Source organism: Chlamydotis macqueenii, chromosome 6 (assembly GCF_036417535.1).
Source record: "Chlamydotis macqueenii isolate bChlMac1 chromosome 6, bChlMac1.mat, whole genome shotgun sequence".
NCBI classification, from domain to species: Eukaryota; Metazoa; Chordata; class Aves; order Otidiformes; family Otididae; genus Chlamydotis; species Chlamydotis macqueenii.
The window spans coordinates 13,718,413-13,737,291 of record NC_141561.1 but is presented as its reverse complement, the minus strand read 5'-3'; the positions used below and the strand labels follow the sequence as shown (position 1 = coordinate 13,737,291).

The 18,879-nt window shown below is 40.9% G+C and overlaps 1 protein-coding gene across 3 annotated transcripts; it reads right to left on the bottom strand.

Moving 5' to 3' along the window:
* Nucleotides 1–932: 932 nt before the first annotated feature.
* Nucleotides 933–17,328, bottom strand: LOC147600182 (host cell factor 2-like). Of its 3 annotated transcripts, none has more exons than XM_086750674.1 (9): nucleotides 17,226–17,328; nucleotides 16,521–16,777; nucleotides 8,419–8,680; nucleotides 7,562–7,641; nucleotides 6,677–6,755; nucleotides 5,508–5,554; nucleotides 3,985–4,105; nucleotides 2,918–3,104; nucleotides 933–2,576 (listed from the first exon to the last, which is right to left on the bottom strand). In XM_086750674.1, the coding sequence occupies exons 3-9, from the start codon at nucleotides 8,579–8,581 to the stop codon at nucleotides 1,886–1,888; spliced, it is 1,368 nt and encodes a 455-aa protein (XP_086606800.1). In that variant the 5' UTR covers nucleotides 8,582–8,680; nucleotides 16,521–16,777; nucleotides 17,226–17,328; the 3' UTR covers nucleotides 933–1,885. The 3 variants fall into 3 exon arrangements, with proteins under 3 accessions (XP_086606800.1, XP_086606799.1, XP_086606801.1); XM_086750673.1 differs by having other exon boundaries at nucleotides 16,528–16,777; XM_086750675.1 differs by lacking the exon at nucleotides 17,226–17,328 and having other exon boundaries at nucleotides 16,528–16,977.
* Nucleotides 17,329–18,879: the final 1,551 nt, after the last annotated feature.

Genomic DNA, 18,879 nt, shown 5'->3' with positions numbered 1-18,879 from the left:
CGGCAGAGGCGAGGGGAGGAAACGGGGGAGATGGGCACGTTCTGCAAGCTGCTTTTTCCTCCCTGCGCCAAGCCATCGCCTTGGGGCTGGCTCGCATCCTGCCTGCGTTGGCTCCAAGTAAATGTTAAACCCTTTGCGGGGCTGCCAAAGGGAAGAGAATTTGGGGGGGAGGAAGAAAGGAATGGCAGAGGCTGGATAGCATTTTCCTGGGCTCTCGCACATCCACAGGATACCTGTAGCTGCCAGGAGGCCTTTGCGTGACTTGGAAAATCACTGATTTATTGTTGCCCTTTCCAGTTAAATTTCCTTCCCTTGTCACTCCTAGATGAAAGCCTGTATGCTACAGCAGCTCTCTGGATAATGCCAAAACAGACACGTCACCCAGCAAAAGAAAAACATGCTGCTGACTTAAGATTGCAGTGCTCTGTATGGGCCCAGCCCAATCGCCATCTGAAGTCCTTTTTGAACGTATCTCCTCAAGCTGGGCAATTCCCGGTTCTTAGAGGAGAAATTCAAAGCCTGGGCAGCCCTCGAGGCTAGCTGAAGTGCCACGAGGCGACTGGGGCTTGCAGGAGCGTGTTCCTTGTTCAGAAAGGTAAGTTATTTGTTCAGTTTGAAAATACAAATACATATTTTAAATTTGTGAAAGCTCAGGAAACGACGAGATGATGAAAGTATCTGTAAATACTCTCAGTTAATATTCATTATTCCTATGAAACTTTTGAAAAGTGATCTTTTCAAATACTCAGAAGTTTTAAGTTACACTTTCCAGGCATTTCAAAGATCAGCACCTCTTCTTACAGAGGGCTGAAGTTCAGGCAGAAGGCCAGTATCTTAGTAACTTTGGTGGAAAAAAATGCTTGAAACACTGGACAATATTACTTTTTTTAAAAAACGCACTCTTTCTTTCCAACAAAGAAAAACAAACCACACATGAACTCAGGATTTACTAGTAGAGAGGGGAAATGTGTAACAAATACTACATATGTTGACAAAACAGAGAGAGATGGAGTTGGAAGAGCAGAAATCCCTTGTGGCTAAAATCTGAATTCCCAGTCAGAACAGCTTCTGTTTTGCGCTGCTCCTGTCACGCCTTCCTCTTTCTTTTTCCAACAGAAAGTCAAAACCTTTTGATCCTGTGCTCAGTCATTAAATGTAGCATTCACTGGGCAACTATTTTGTTCTTCCAGATGTAATGCACTTTCTCTGGTCTAATGCTGCACCTGATTTTCAGGGGACACTTGTGGTTTCAATTCCTCAGGGTGAGATGCAATCCTTGAATATTTTCTCAATTTCACTCGCTAATTTGTCTCTTGGGTTCCTCCTTTGTTATAGGCCATCTCGTGTTGCAAACATCTTGTGCAAAGAAAGAACACTCTTTGAAAAAACAAAATCTTAACAGTCTTAGAAAATGTTGCCATTAAGATTCATCAAATCCTTCAAATGTGACCATAACTTGCACAAACTTGATTTGAATACAGTTTTATGAGTGCATTATTTATTTCTTATCCCAGTGCAAAACAAGCAAGCTTTGCAGTTGTGAAGCCAGCAGCAGTTACTTGTAGTTCTGATTTTCAAAGCAGCGTCAGCCACTGCAATCTGAAAGGACATTAACTGACCAGAAGAAAAAGTAACAGAAAGAGCAGCATTCCAAAAAGCTCCTCTCAGATATGGCAGCTTACATGCAAGTTGTGACTTAAATATAGGTCGGATTTTGTTCACATTGTAAAAAATCTGTTCACAGCAAGTATGAGAAGGTGGTTTGTTTTTTGTTTTTTTTGTTCCTAGTGTGCTGATAGGAAACTGAAGACAGTTGCAAGCAGTTGGTTTACCACCTACTGGCGCGTTGGTGGAAATTTATTCTTTCACTTTGCAATCAAAGCGATCACAAGCCATCCAGCTCCGTTTGCCAGAATGAGATCTCAGAGAAGCTGGACAGAGGTTTACCCCCGATGAGCAGCAGCACGTTGGTGTCACTGCTCACTTCATCCGCTGTGGTCGCGTGCTGACAGTCAGTTCCCTCCTCTCCCCCCACAATCTGAGCAGCGGCAAAAGTCTCTTTTTCTGAAGAGACAAACAGACGGAGAGATTTGTCCTTTGACAGAACGCTTGTTGCTCTGTTTGGCTCCAGTTCTGCCTCCGAAGTGGTCTGAAACGCACAAAAGCCCCCTGGCTGCAGAGGCAAGCTGAAGGTTTTCATTTCAATTGCGTTGCTTTCCTCATTGCTGAACGCTCGGTACGCAGGCTGTTGACGGAAGTAGCCGCAAAAGTGAGCGTGCTTTGGGACGGTCAGCAGCGGGTGATGGCCTTTCTGCTTGTTCTTCCAATGGCCAGGGAATGTGTTAGTGAAATCTGAGGCAGTCTGGAAACCAACACCAATTCCTAAGATGCAGTGATACATTTTGGGAGAAAAGTTTGCCTTTGTAGTACTACTAAGCTTCTTCCATGTCTGCGTATGGAAATGATACTTCCAGAGGTCATCATTAGGACTGGAACTTGAAATCCCACCACCAAAAATCAGCATAGAGTCTTTGAAGACTACTGAAGCATGACCTACTGCTGGAGGAGGTCCTTGGCTAAATGTAAGAGAAACCAGCAGTTAAGGGGAGATCAACAAGAAACTAACACTGATTTTAGCCTCTATTTTTCTTTCAACTCAAAAGAACAACTGCTGAACAGCTGCACTGGAACATCAAAATTGCACTGCTGACAGCTGCATCAACGCGTTGCCAACAGCTCTTCCACGCAAAGCCTACTGGAGCCCGAGGGATGGCAGCGGTACTATGTCTTGATCTGAACAACTCCTACCATCACCAAAAGGGCAACACCTCTCCCGCTCTGCCTGCACGCAGTATCAAATGGTAAGGCTAATTCTCTCTTTCTCTGCTAATGGAGTGTAACAAATAGTATAGTTTACCTTGTTCTGATGTTGGACCAGCTGCTGCTTACAAAGTCCCACTTCCATAAGTCCTTCTGTTCGCTCAGCCCCATCAGCCCCCCGAAGAGGTACATGCCTGTCTGATAAACCACTGCTGAATGGCCGTGCCGAGGGCCTGGGCCAGCGTTGTGAGATGGGCTGGAAACACACAGCCATCTTCTTGTATCTGAAAGCAAAATACTAATTTATAACTGTACCAAATTGTCCATAGTATTTAAGAAGGGATTTGTATCAAGAACAAAGTAACTATTTTGTTGAAGGATAAGGATTTCTGTTCTAAGCTTATTGTAATACAAGTTAACAGCTTAAATTCTGACACTGAAAAAGTACATTTAAAAACTCAGTTTTGAAGGAAACTTTTAATGAAAATGTCAGATGCTGTATGACAGATGCCATGGAAATTTTATTTACAGAGCAGTTTTTCCTGTTAATTCATTAACTCTGACATGGAAAGATAATTTTCTCGCTATAAGAGGGAAAAATCAGTCAACAAAAACATTCCTTCATTAATGTCTGTGCTTATTCTCCTTGTGAGGGAATGAAGGATGAGATAAACCCATCGTTCATTTCAAAATAGCGAGTGAATGGCCATCAGACGACAAAAGCTCTCCATTTAGGAAGTCTCTGGGAATCATCTGGTTTGCAACCACCAGATTAGTGATGAATATGCTAATGAAACCATCTCCTGTCAGGTTTGTCTCCCCATGGCCAGTTCTAGATTTGAGATTCAAAAGATGGTCCCTGCTGCATCTGAAAGCTTTTGGTAATCCTTGAAGAATTTAGTGAATAGCAAACAAAACATTCTCCCCGATTTTCAGCTCTGGCAAATACTGCAAAACTTCTTCCAGTATAATACAGTCAAATTCATTTCAGCTGGGTATTAATTTAATTGACAGAATTCATAATTAAACGCTACCGAACGGAAGCCAAAACTAACTTTAAAACATTTCTACTGATAAGAATTTTCTTAACAGAGCAAACCATGCTTTCCTGCAGCAGTCATCGTTTTGCACTGGATCAACCCCTTATCATGCCTTCTGACTCACCAAAATGGAAAGTCCAAAACTCCTGTGAAATGCCTCTGATGCCAAAGCACCCCCCGTAGATGTACATGCTGGAATGGTACACCACTGCGCTGTGACCTTTTCTGTTCGTTGGTGCTGAGCTCTGGAACAGTTTAACAATAAGACAAAAAACTGTTAACAGATCAAATCGTGTCAGTAGCAATGTCTATCTTGGAAATGTGCCCAAGTAATGAAAACCGTGGCTTTGGGTTGTGTTAAACTTCCTTGAAAATACGGAATAAACCCACTGCTGAAGACTTACATGGATGCAAATACAAACCACTCTCAAATGTAAGCAACTCTCCCTTTCTAAGTCCACCACAATACGACGTGCGCACAGCCTCCCACTCGCTGCACCCATGTAGCCTCACTGCTTTCACAGCTACTGCGAGGCAGTTTCAGGACACGCTGTAAATACATCGGGCAACTCTTGGGAATATAACAGGAGGATGTAGCCCTTTGCACCACCAAGCACAGCCTGTCTACACTGAGGGAACATTAGTCCCAAGACTAACTCTCACTCACTTTGCTTGGCGTGGATTTGCCCCCCTCGACAAGTCCTAGGCTGCGTGAAACCACTCACTCAGCAGGAAACCACTGGTTCCCACTGCGCCCGCGGCAGTTTTCAGTGCTGCCGAGACTCGTGGACCCAAACCTGGGGAGGCCCAGCTAAAGCCAAAACAAAATATAAGGCAAGTTTTTGGTGGTGTTCTTTGGTGTTTGAGAAGTCAAACAGCCTGGTTTTTCTGGGGGACTTGTTATCTATATTCAGTTTAGAAAAATGACAAGGAGTTGACACATAATTTCATTGCATTTGTTGTACATCATAAACAAAATTTCAACAACCATGTAACACTTTCACCCTGTAGTTCCAAACTTTCTCTTGACTCCTCCACCAGGTAACCGCAGTATTAACTATGTGAAATCTTAACAGCTTCCTAGTGTAGTAACATTGTGAGGATGAAATTTCAATAGCAAAACATGAGTCATTCTTTATATGGAGCGATATAAAACCAATCTCGTAAGACCAAGACATAAATGCTTCCACTGAGATTTCATTTAGAAGTGGCAGTATCTTGGTGAGTCCACATCTTCACACGGAAGAAATGAAAAATGCTGCAGCACTTCACATTTCAAAATTTATTAGTGTCACTGACAATCTGTGTTCACAACCCTACTTTAAAAAGAACAGACTTCATGTATGGTTGCAATATTCCATTTAAAATTAGGTTTTTTATAAGGATTTCAGAAAAACAGAACCAGTAGTAGGGGAGAGGACTTAACTTCCTATACAGGACTTAAAATTTAAGAGCAGTATTTTTAAACACTGTTTTAAAGATGGAAAAAGCCTTAGTTATTGCAAGTGCAAAGAAATAAAGTATAGACACATGTCTCTGAAGAAATAAGATTGGAACTGTTTGGGGGAACATATTTCAAAGCAATCTGTTTAATCAACAAAGCAACAGGCATTTGATTCACACATTCACCACGTCCTGGCTCCTTACCTCAGTCTCTGCTGGTACGGTACAGCACTCTGTCCATCTTGCAGAATCTAGGGGATTGTTTCAATAAAGCGCAGTTTATATCCCAGACCACAAGAGGACACTCCTCCAACATTAATTTTTCAAATTACATAGTTTAAATAGGTTTTTTTTATATCTTTATCTGATATTGAATCACTGAGATACCATACTGTATTTCCAGTTTCCTAAGGCTAAATTTCACAATGCAGAAATAATCTGTGATTTCCAGCATTTTTCTGAACTTGCAGAAGCCCCAGATTTACCAAGGGATGTATGGTTCCTTCTATTTATTATGTAAACCTTATTACAACAGCCTTACTTTTCTTTTTCCTTTTCACAGATCCCTTAAAACCTCCTCCAGTAACAGTCAAAAATCATTGATAATTGATCACCATGAAGGAGCAAAAATATCTGATACGCAGCATCAGAGGTAGAATGACAAAGCAATTCAAGCTTGCGTTAGTAAAACCGATACTTGCTATACACAGCATTTCCAAAGGCAGTATATACAGCATATGCCATTACTGTTAAATTCAAATGTTGCACTGCTTTTATTACAATACACACTTAAGAGATCCCAAATATTTGTTCTTAGAAAAAGAACAAACTGATGTTAATTTAATTGATGTTAATTTTAACTGATGCTGATGTTAATTTCCCACCTTATTTAATTATTCTTGTTTTTTCCTGCTCCATGATTGCTGTTGCTATCTTACATATTTCTTCAGTAAAAATATAAAATGATATATACTTTACTAATCTACTTTCTTCCATAATAAAACAAAGAGCTTGGCTTTTAAAATTTATGTAGCATAGGGAAAAAACCTTTAAGTATTTTATGTAATAATTATTGGGTTTTACGATCAAATAGTAAACTGGGGAGGTGGGTAGGGAATGGAAATTCTGAGACCTTAAAATACATAAAACTTCCCCATAAAATACTTTCTAATTAAAGTAAGAGCTGACTCTTTGATAGCTTAACAGCCTCATTCTAGGGGGAAAATATGCACGCAGCTTTACAGAGATTACTTCTTGTAAAGCCTAGGGAAGGCTACGTTATGAGCAGCAGAAAACAGTTTGGTTCTTACTATTTATTAGTACCTATGGGCTTGGAATGTCCCATGGAAGAGACTGGCTATTGTGTATCATACCAGTGTCGTATATCCAGAGAGGAGTTTTGGCTTGTGTGAAAGCAGAATCCACCATCCCACCAAAAATATACAGGGTGCCCTGCAACATGCAAAAATATTTGTCATTTACAAATAGGCTTATAGCATAAAAATATTTTTTAAAACAATTCTTAAATGAAAAGGCTGCCATCACCAATATATAATTAACAATAATACATATGATGATCTGTTAATTCAAGAGGCAATCAGAAAAAGCCACCAACTTTTAACCATGTCTTTATCCCTTCCCAGTAGGAAACCCTGAGGAACGTTGTGCTATTTTAACGGAGACGGCATTCCAGAACCACTCGCTTCCTTGTCAGCCTGGGACAGCTTGGGGATGCGGCTCTGGAGAGTTCGGAGGCATTGCTCAGGTAATACTAGATTATGCATGCTTGTAGAAAGACTTCATTGCATTCCAGCTCCTGATATCCTAAATTCTGTTTTCCCCTTATAGGCAAAGCTGTAATTCTTATTTGCCTTCGCTCCCCCGTCCCTTTTCAATGCAAGTTCTTAAGTGAATGTTTTTATGCTGTAGCTTATCATGCAAATGAATTCAGAGCAACTGTTACAACTACACAACTAAGTCAAAGAATGTGCTGCCAAGGTCTTTATTTTGTATTGCTATTATGTACTGAGCATGGACTGAGGAAATCTGGGAGATGCACACTGCTGCAAAGCTAAACTCCTGTCACTGTATTCAGAAAGATTCCCAAACATTGGTACAGTTACATCCAGAATTGCACAGATAAAAAAGTATTTTCTGGGTAAAGGAATTCAGTACGTAATAATCTATGACATTTTATTTAATTGTATAATAGGAAATAAAATGTTAGGATATGGACAATATAAATCTTTATATACTACCTTATAAGCCACCATCGAATGTTCTTCCAGTTCTTCTGGACCATCTCTTGAGCAATCCAGCATTTCCCATTCATTGTTCACTACAAACCAAAGCTCAAGTTAAGGCAGCACTGCACTCAACACATCAAAATTAGGGAAAATGTAAAAAGATCAGCTTTGAATTGGCTGCACTGCTGGAGTCAGTGGGGGAAAATGAAGCGTTTTGTCATCTTTCCTCTCTGTTAGTTCAGAAAATTGAGGCACTTCCCCTGAAATTAAATATCTGCATTTTTCTATTTAGCAAACTTAAATGTAATAGAAACTGATCTTGTTACTGCTTTTATTTTAATGCTGTACTCTTGCCTACATCAAAACCCAAGTATTCCATGAGCACAAACCCCAGCCCAATTCTATGTTTGATTCCAGTAACAACAATTAAACAGGCAACACTATACATTAAGTCAAAATAAGCCAAAGTGTCAGATTTGATAGTGCATTATTAACACAGTCTTACAAGGTACTGTATTCATGTGTTCCCTTTGTGCACTTTACATGCATTAACTATTCCCGTGTTAAAGAGTCAATAAAGCTGTGTCTTTGGTATTCCCTGCTAGAACTAGGATATTTTAAATGACTCTATTACTGGTTAAAGAAAAAAAAAAAAAAAGGAACTGAACTGAAATCTAAACTTTCTGGGACACCTGCAGCAGAAACAAACACACACCATTTGCCCAATGAACAAAATGCAGCTTATCCATCATTTTGATGCAGAGGCTTTAAATGAGGATAATCTGTTAACTACTGAGTCTCCTCAATTTCATGATGGCTGGGGGTAGAACATCTTTAATCCTGACACACAAGTGAAGGGGCAAACTTACCTATACTGTAGCGCCAAAAATCCCTAAGACTGGTGATGTTTCGCCCTCCATAGAGATAAACAAATCCTCTGCAAACAATGCAAGCGTGTTTATATCGATCGCAGGGAGAGGGCTTATTTTGGGGTGCAGATTTCCAGTCGCAGTGTGTCATTTTCCCTTTCATGCTGACAACTAGGACTGTATCCAAGTATCAACTGCAAAGGACAGCCATGTCAGGGGATGGTCCCAAAACATCAGGGACAGGGCTTAAACCCTGCTTGGTCTGTAAAAAGACAAAAAAAAATTAGTTTCAGTTTAAAAAGAAGGGAAAAAAAATTAAGATAGAAAAAATAAAAGTCTCTGCCTCATGATAAAATGTTACTCTGTTTTCTCTTCATTCCCATCAGAAGCAACCTGATAATTTTGGCCATCTGTGCTAATACGCTGACTTAAGTAAAGTACTTGCAACGCTCAGAGTCTTGTATCAGTGAGACTGGGACAGGAACATTCCTGGAGCTGAAAGTTTCCCAAAGAACGTCGGCAAGCTGAAGTGATAAACTGCACTCTACATTTGCAATATGGTAGAAACCAAGGCTTGGTCTTTTTACACTAAAAATACGTAAAACAAACCTGTACTTAAAACAAAATTTGGAAAGAGTGAATATTACAGATGAAAGTAATGCATTAGCAGTTGTCCAGAATTTATTTAGACTTTCATCTGTAAATGAGCTGACATTTGTATGAATTTGAAAAAAAATTTACACAATCCTTTCATTTGCCACAAGATGTCACTGTGTTCTGCGAAGACAGAGGTACCAGGCACAACATGCTTCTATTAATCTTCTTTATACTATAACATGGCCAGGGTTTTGAAATAGCTTATTTTATGAAGCACTAAAATAAATAAATAAATCTGCATTAGGCCAAATTCTGGGATCTGTGCGGGTAACGTGTCTCAGGGGGCACGTCACCAAATAAGGTGACAAAGACTCCCAATTCCAAGACTGTTTCAGCAAAACAAGATTCCAGCTGTACCGAGGACCGAGGGCGGAAATGGATAGGTAAGAATCTGTCAGTATGGACACACTGCTGACTCTTAACTACTGCAAGGTAATGCCTGTTCTCCCACAGTTACAGTGTTTTCCACACTTAATTTCTCTAGTTTAAGTATGCATGTACTTAGCATCCCCATGGATAAAGTCGTATAACTCTCAGCTCATCATAATGACCATGCAGCAAATCCATTATTTTGATTTGAGACTATTTCCAAAATAAATGTGATAAACCTATGCCTACCTTGCCCAGTTATTTCTAATTAAAAAAAAAAAAAGATACAAAACAAACAAACAAAAAAAAACCAGCAGACATACCAAATTTTGTACAGCAAAAACCATTTCACATCCACAGTGAACTTTCATTATAGCTGCTACCCACCACCTTCCTGAGCAAAGCAGTGACAAGCCTGGAAATTTTCCCTCCATTTCTTCTAAAACGGGATGCCAGTAAGAAAGCTCTGGCCTGGCAAAGCCTGGTCATTTCACGCCACGAGCAGCGGTGTAGGCAGGCACTGGGGCCATTCACCAGCTTCCAGCTTACTTCAGCCTGTGTGTGCCAAGTGCATTTTTCACAGCAGCCACTGTGCAGTACTCCAAGGCTATCCTCCTTGAAGAGATGCCTTATATTAAAAGTTTCCATTTCCCAGGTTAATTCACAAGGGCACTGCATAAAAGCAGCTATGCTACTGTCAGATCAGAAACCACTTCCAGGTGAAGTTTGAAGTGTAAATTGTTTCCCGCACAATACTACTCACCTCTCTCTCTATTAAATGTTTAGGAAGTTAGGACACAGCCTTTATAAAATATGAACAGCTTAACTGTTACTTTGATTCTGCAAATCAAAATAACTGCAATGAGACAAGATGCTACAGTGAGATGCTTCAGATATTAAATATTCTAAATAGATTTAGTAGATTTTCTAAATTTTTGCAAATGCAAAAGGTATAGCAAGTCTGTACTTTCACTATATCTGAAATTTGTACTTATCGCTATTTATTCCCAAAGGACATGAGCCCAGGAAGTGTTTACAAGATGAATCCTTACTGCATCCCTCCCTTCAGGTGCTTACAGAGGAGCCCAGGGGGATTTGCATGCAATTTGAGGAAAAACAAAAGTTACAGTGAAACAAGTTATAGAAGATACAGTTCATATTGATATTCATATATATTTCATGTTAATATGAAATACATTATCTAATTTAATGTATTATCCAATTTATCTCTAAAATTTACCATTTGTAAGACTGGAATACATTCAGTGACAAAAACATGCTAGAGAATCTCTTGCAGCATATTCCGGCAAGACTAGCTATCCACATTCGCCTTTTTTATGCAAACCAGTATTGTAAGCTGTTACTGTAGAAAACTGAAGTATATTCTTTTTATGTTTTGTCTGAAAGAATACTACAAGATTGGCCGCATTTACAAAGGTGTGCATTTCTCTCTTCCAGGGGAACTAGCAGCTATGACGTAGTGACGCATTACAGGTGTGTAAGTCCAGAACACTTTGTGGCACGCTATTGAAAAGGGAAAAGCAGCTGACGTCACAAAACACAGATTGCCTCCCTGACTCTGCCAACGCTTCTGTGTAACCGTGGCCAATCCGTCTATTTACTGCCACAGCTAAACGGGGACAAAGACACCTCCTTAGTAAAACACTTCAGACGCGCTGATGCAGTGTCATGTGACAGTGCCCAGGTATTACTGCTGTTGACATAATTTAATGTGAAAAAGGTGATAGATCTCTGCTATTAATAGTTTACAAAGGCAAAACAGGCTTGTCCCCTTGAGTTTAGTTTTGTTTTTTTTTTTTCCTCAGCTATAAAACTGGTTATTCCTCTTCCTACATATTTCTATTTGTTAGTCTTCCTACAAACCTTGCCTCCTACTATACAAACACTGAGAGAAGACAGCCCCCGATTTCATATAGCAACAAAATCCTGTCACTTGTTTATCCACCCCAGCTGAACTCTGAGTAAGGCAGGCGAGCAGGATGGATAACAAAAGGCCAATCCGGGATTAACTGAATGGGTGTCTCCTCCCAGTCACACCTTCTGAGCAGCAACTGACCCTTGTGAATCCTGGCCCTTTTACTCTCTCACAGAAAGCGTTCTCAGAGGCAGACCAACAATGGCTTAAACACATCAGTTAACACAGTGCTTAATTTCGAAGTTGGGAAAAAAACACGTTCAAAGTTAATCTTGAATCTTGCCTTTCATCACTGGTATTTTTCATCATAAACTTGACTCCTGGATTGCCTTTCTATAGAACTAGACTGACCAAAGATCAACTGCTGTCTACCTTAACAGCCCCGTTTCCAAAGAAAAACTGCTGCTCTTCTGCGAACAATGTCACTGAGCAATATCCTGTGTGTCATTCAACACTGACTTCATCTTCAACTCGGTACAAGCAAGACCAATTTATCCAATAGAAAGCTCTAACTTCAGCAGAATTTAAAAAAAAAAAAAAATACCCAAAAAGACAACTCAGAGCATTTTTGTCCAACTTTTTTTTTTCCAAAACAGCTGTAGCACACACAAAAAAAATGGCTGCCGCTCTCCAAACTCTGCTGCCATCTCATTCTAAGAATAGCTCCTGCGCAATCAATCCCAATTGTTAAATGGCTGGAGGAGCTGTGAGATGAGGACCTAAAGTGCTGCAATTAGTGTGGTAACTATAGCACAGAGTGCTTATCAATTAATGGTGCCACACTACTGTTTCATAATACAAATAATTCAGGAAATGTAGAAAGACAGGAATTACTTCAGGAAATGTCGTTTATCTGTTCATTATATAATTATTTGTATTTCTATTAGATGTGGTTTCTCAAGCAAATGATTTATTTATTTAAAGTATTACTTAACTACATCTTCATTCCAGCTTTTTTCTACGTCAGTCCTCTGGTTCATTTCCATCTGTTTCCAATATACTAGAAAAGTTTCAGATTTAAGAGCACTGAGCCTTTTGAAATAGAATGAGAAATGAAACCACTCATATTGGGGGAAAAAGCAGGAAATCTTTTTTAATGTTTGTTTTGTTAATGACCCAGTCTTCTGAGCTCAACCCTTGAACCTTTACATGCAGAACACTGTATTTTCTTATCGGGCAACCTGACGTTTTACTGCTCTTCAGAAATAATCACAGATCTTCCCAATTCTACTTCTTGCAAACCTTTGCTCTAGTGGTGGTTTTATTGTAACATGTTCCAATGGCACTGCCTGCATGAATACAGAGAAAGCTTTGACCAAAGACCTGCGAGGCAGTTATGACTTACTAGTTTTAAAAAAAAATCCACTTTATTTAGAACAGTTTAGAGGGCAGGGCTTTTTTTCAGTATATCACATTTACTCGCAATGCCTTACTATATGAGATAGATTTTTAGTATCCACAGGATTCGTATTTTATAATTTCCTAAATTCAAGTTACTATGAACAGTTTCAGGGGGGCGATGCTTGCTTGTTTGTTTGTTTTCAAAATACAGAAATTAACTTTCAGAGATGCTCAGTTTCAGAAATTCAACCTGGAAGTCCAGACTGGCTTATGTAATGGTACGTGTAATATTTGTGCATTATCAGAATTCTGAATTGAAATAAGGGCCTTATTTTGCTACATGTTGTAAAACCAGCAGTTACTATGTGACTGAGCTTACAACTGAAGTAGTGAAGAAAAAGGGAAGGAGATGGAAAGCAGTGTTTGTTCTTACAGGGGGAAGCCGAAAGACAGAAAGAGGATTTGTAAAATGACAAATCAAAGCAGGGGACGCAGCTCCATCCTGATCTTAGAGTTTAGAAAATGACCGGAACTTTAAAGTAAAACAATAACACCTCTGTTGTCTTTATAAAGCTTAGAGCAGACATACTGAAAATTTACAGAAAATCTGAAAGGCTTTTATATTAAATAACTCTTACATAAATTTTAACAAGTTTAGGGTAGTATTCTTAAACATTATCATTGTTGTGTTTCAGTGCTTCAGAATGTTTTCTGTAGTGAACAGGTATTTCAAAGGAGATGGTAAGTCTTCTAAAACAGTCATGTATAATTACAGTTTCTATGTACTGTAAACCTATATCTGTAATTACTACTTCTAGAGTGTGCAGTCCTAGACCACCGAGGACACTGGCATCTTTACTGCAAAACAGATGAGAGCATCACGAATCTCTCCTTGTGGACAGCTGTCTGCCTGTTCCTAGAGCTCTGCAGGTGAGGTATTGTGGTTTTTAAAGTCAGATCACAGCAATATTACAGCTCTCATTTCAAAATTTCAGAATAAATGTACATATTTGCATATAATTGCAACAGCAAATTTTGCAAATTGACATTACTAGTATATTCTCTTTTGGGTTTCTTCTAGAAGCTTTCACCTAGAAAAGAAATCCTTTACGTTCATTACTGTGTAACACTTATCCATCTCTATTACAAAGTGAGTTCTTAAGTAGTAATAAATATAGGAATTCATTAAATAAAGAAGTATAAATATATCATCCAGTTGTATTTTCTATGTGCTAGATATATTTCTCATTTTTAAGTAAACAAATAAAACTTGGTTTGGAGTAACACAGTAAATATTTCATCTGTTTCCGAAATATGGTGGAGGAGTGGTATCTGGAAAAAAGTACTTAAAATATTTCTAGGATTGTTCCATCTTTATGTAAACCTCTAGTATATGAATCAGGAAATGACCTTTGCCACTGTACTGAAATAAGTTTTATGGTACAGATAAAAAATAAATACACGTATACTACCTTACTTTCATGGTTTATTTTCCTTAGTAAATTAAAATTTCAGTTGTTGGGTTTTGTTTGGTGTTGGTTTGTTTTGTTTTAAGAACAACAACGCTTTTTTAGAAATAAAAAACAGAATACAGCGTTTTGAGTAGTAGAACTCCCCAGGTAACCTGTTAATTATCATTTCTAGCACTGCAATTAATCATTTGACTGCAACCCAATTTTGAATTAAGCTTCTGAGAAAGAGCTTCCCGAAAGACACATCTGTAGGTGGCACAAGTACAGCGTATTATGGATATATAAATCCAGTGCACCAGCCATGCCTGATCAAAAGCTTACGCTGATAATCAATGCGTTTTATTTATTTTTTATTATTGATTTATTTTTTTATTGTGGGTTTTATTTATTTTTGGTCCTTAATGGAATATTTATTTCAGAAATCTAATCTGCTTTTCAAACCTTATTTAGGGTCTTCTTGATGACTCCGTCCATAGGCATATCAACAGCTCAGTCTCTGTGGTGGTCTTATAACTGGGACAGATGCCCTGACTGTAAAGTGTCACTGCAGCAAGATGGCCCTTTGGACACCAGCTGAGACAAACAGGTAATTTTTCAAGTTCTAGATATGGCAGAGAGACAAAATGCAGCACCTTGTCCTCACACTTTAAGATAAAAGAAATCAGAAACTCCTTCGATGTTCAGAGGGCAGTCTAAAAAGTATTTGGCCTTTTACCCTTTCCTTGGAAGTAATTTGTACTGTCACCACTGGTAAAAGGTCATTCCAATACATGGGTCATCACCCCTTCTCCTGGAAATAGCAGGTTTCAACCTTCCTAGAAGGCATAATTTTGTGATTTCACAAAAACTTAATAGTTAGATTCTTTCAAGGTACAGTAGGTAGATGCCCTGGAGATCCAATGTAATAAATCTCTACTTAGGTGTGACTGAATGCATCTTCTTGACAGCTCGTGACCTCCTGCTGAAGCAACTTCAAAATACTTTATTTCCTAAGGGAGACTCTACTAGCGCTGAATCACAAAATTTTTTTATGTTAGGAAGAAAGACTAGTTGCCAAAGGAGTCAGTGGCTGCCCAGTCTGCCTACTCTCCTCGGGCACAAATTAGAGTACTTTAGTATACACCTGACAGCTGAGAGTCTGTCAGTGAAAAGCCATTATCTCCCATTAAAAAAAAAAAGTATGCACTGAATTTTACTTGTTTGTTCTTTATATTCCCTGACTGAGGAAAAGAAACAACTAATAAAACACTCAGCCACACTTCCAACTTAATGCCACACTTCACGGAAGATAGACAATGTGTTTTTCTTGTCTCCAAGACATTTTGCCCTTAGACAAACATGGAGCAATGGGGTAGAGAAGCCATACCAGGTTACGAGAATAGCAGAAGCTGTAGCTTGAAGAAATATGAGGGAGGAAAGAGAGCGCATTTGGCAATGAGAATAATAAAATGTTCCAGCTGGCAAATATTAAAACATCTAGATACCATGTTAGAATCTGTATGAATTTAGATTACACAGTATGGGAGAAGTCATGAGAGACTTGCGTGAGAAAGAATCAGATGGCACAACTGGAAAGACTGTCGGTAATGTCAGTAATGACTGGAGGAAAAACTGAGAACAAAAAGGAGCTTTTATAGAGAAGAAGAATTTACATAGTCAGGTGAAAAAAATGATTGCATAAAAACAGATGATACAATTGCATAGCTGGAATAGATTGCATAGAAAGAAATAGCTGGATTTGAGTCTGGCAAGGAAAACAAAGGTGTCAGGCGGGAAAACAGAAATAATAACCATGGTGGTTCACAATAACCTTGATGCCAACAGTTACTGGGCTTCCCCAGCAAATGGAAAAAAACACAAACCCCCATAATTTCAATATATAAAGGAGACAGAAAGCATATGAGTAACTTTACACATACAGGTTGTCGCTCCAAATTCAAATGGAATTACTCATGTGAATAAAACCAGTGATATGCATGAGCCTGCACAATGTAGCCTAGATACCAGAGCAAAAGAAGGACGAACTCTTTTGTTAGAAGCTTGAAAAAATGTTTTGCAAGCTGTTTTCATATTCAGGCTCCGAATGACAGGGTCCATTTCTGACTGGAGCCTGGCTTTCTGAAAAAAAGCTAACGCGGTCCAGTATTCATCCCAAGCCAGATGCACTTTGGCTTGGGTTTTGGATGGTTGCATTTCTTTGTCTTTTGCTCGGTAGAAGGCATTTTCTTGCTTTATGCTCTTTGACTGTGGAAAAGGGAATGAGCAAAAGGAGGGTGGTGAATCTCCTAAATTGGAAGTGAGGAAACAAGAGCTCTAGCTGGCCCTACCACAGACCTCCTGTGCAGCATTGCAGAAGTCGCAGGTCCCCGTTCCCCGGTGATCTCCTGGCCGCAGAGCGCTGATGCTCTTCCTTCCTTTCACGCGCTTTGCTTCCTTTCGTACCTTTGGGGGAAAGCAACTTGGTGTACAACTGCACAGAGCTGTGCAACATCAGTGTGGCATTACTGCGCGTCTTGAAAGGTGGCTAAGGGTGCTGCAGGCCTCACCCCCTCTCCTCTCCGGGTGCTGCTGCTGGCATTTGGTCCTGAAAGGATGGAGAAGAAAGAAAAAAAAAAAAAAAAAAGGATGAAAAATGAGTCTTAAGAGCTTGTATTCGGCTAGCAGTAACTCCAACCCGCCTGTGCCCGCTGCCTCCCCTCAGCTGTGCCCTCAACAGGGGGCCGCCGTACCCCGCACACCCCTCAGCCCGGGCACCAAACCCCGGAGGCGAAGGGAGGGCTCCCCCCAGGGCGCCCCAGCGAGAGCCAGGCCCCCAGCCCCAGGAGGCCCCCAGCCCCAGGAGGCCCCCAGCCCCAGGAGGCCCCGCCGCCGGCCGGGCACAGCGTGAGGCGAGGGGCGCTGCTGCGGGCGGGCCCGGGGGGTCGGCGGGCCCGTCCCGCTCGGCCGCCATCACCCGCCAGCGAAACTCCCTCCCTCGGGCGGCAGCTGGGAGCCTCCGCCCGCCTCCACCCTCTCCCTGGCCTCCTTCTCACCTCCCCAGGGCGGCGGGAGTGAGGCGCGGCCCCTGCCCGCAGGGCTGCGCGGGGTGCGGAAGCGGCGGGGTGCGCTGCTGCCTTCCCGCGCTGCCGCCGCCGCTGCTCGTCCCTCGGGCGGGGACGGGCTCCGGGCGGAGCTGGCGGGTGCCCGGGGGCAGGACCGGATGCGACCGCCGCCGGGGTCCCGCCGCAGGGTGCGTGGGTGCGGAGGGGTGGCGGTGCGGGAGGAGAGTGCCCGTACCGTTTGGTGCGGCGGCATCGCCCTCTTACTCACGAGGAACGTATGAAACCGTGTGTCTGGCCCGAACGCAGCCAAAACCAGCCTTTTTAAAAATTTATTTTTGTTGGTGGTGGGCAGGGGGAGCACGGAGAGCGGGTGTTTGTTTCGGCACCCAGTTCCAAGCCCTTTCAAGTGGGCGTTTAGCCCAAAGTTCCCTCCCTGCTCGCTCTCCTCGGGGCCACAGCCCCAGTGCTCGCTTGGGCTTGTGTCCTTGGCTTTCTGCTCATCTGCCCCGGCTTCCACGGGGTTTGCTGGTTTTTTTCCTCCCTCTCCGTTTCTCCTTTACAGCTACGTGAGGCTTCGTGAAACAGTCAGGAATGAAACTCCCCCGCCCACACGTGCCTCTGTTTTCCATGTTGACATGTTTTCCTGCGTCGGGGCGGAGGCTGCTACTTTTTCCTTAGTATTGTTCCTGAAAAAGAAAGAGCGCAATTGTTTGTTTTTGGTTTTTTTTTTCAAGTGTTCGTAAGTGGAGGCCAATAGATCCACCCAGTCCATAGCAACGCAAAGCATGTGGCCTGGACTGCATGAATAACATGAATACTTTCAATGTTAATGTGTTATCTATAATATATCTAAGCCTGGTAGCAATATATGCTTCTGAATTTTTTGTGCTAGGACGTTAGGCGTTACTGAGAGGCCGGTCTAGAACTACAGTGCAAAACTTTCCCCAGAACCTCTTAATTGCCTCCTGCTAGGCATTTAAAAAAGAAAAAGAAAAAAAAAAAGCCCAAACCCAATCCCCAAAACAAACCCACACATTTTTCATAAAAAGAACTCTGAGATCATTAGCTAACATTTGGAAGTCCCTCAAATTAACATGCGTGAAGGACTGCGGCCAAACTCCCACTGGCTCCCATAAAAGCAGTAATCAGTCCTGCGAGCAAGATTCTCTACAAAATAACACCCAGAAGCCCCTGCAGAAGGGATTGCCAATCTCGCCATCTGACTAGATTAAAAACAGCAGTAACAATGTGATAATTGACAGGAGAAACTTCCCTGACAAGGAATGAATCAGTGTTTATTTTTAGCCTTTTTCCCAAAAGCTTTATTTAAACAAAAGATTAACTAATTATTTCCGTCCTTATATTGTCCACACTAGAAACAGGAGGTGTCAGATCCTTAGGTATCTGCAGGGAGCACTTTCTTTTGGCTCATCCTTTGAGGTCTGCACCCTGGACGGACGCGATTGTGCTAATTGTCCTTTCATTTCTAGTACAATCAATCTGAAAAATATCAAGGCTTCAATAAATTTAGACCCCCCCCTAATATTTTTTTATTATTATTTCCTAAATAGCAATTCTCAGAAAATGTTTTGGAAAATGTAAATTATTATTTTTTTCCTGTATCTCACCTTTGCTCCAAAGATTT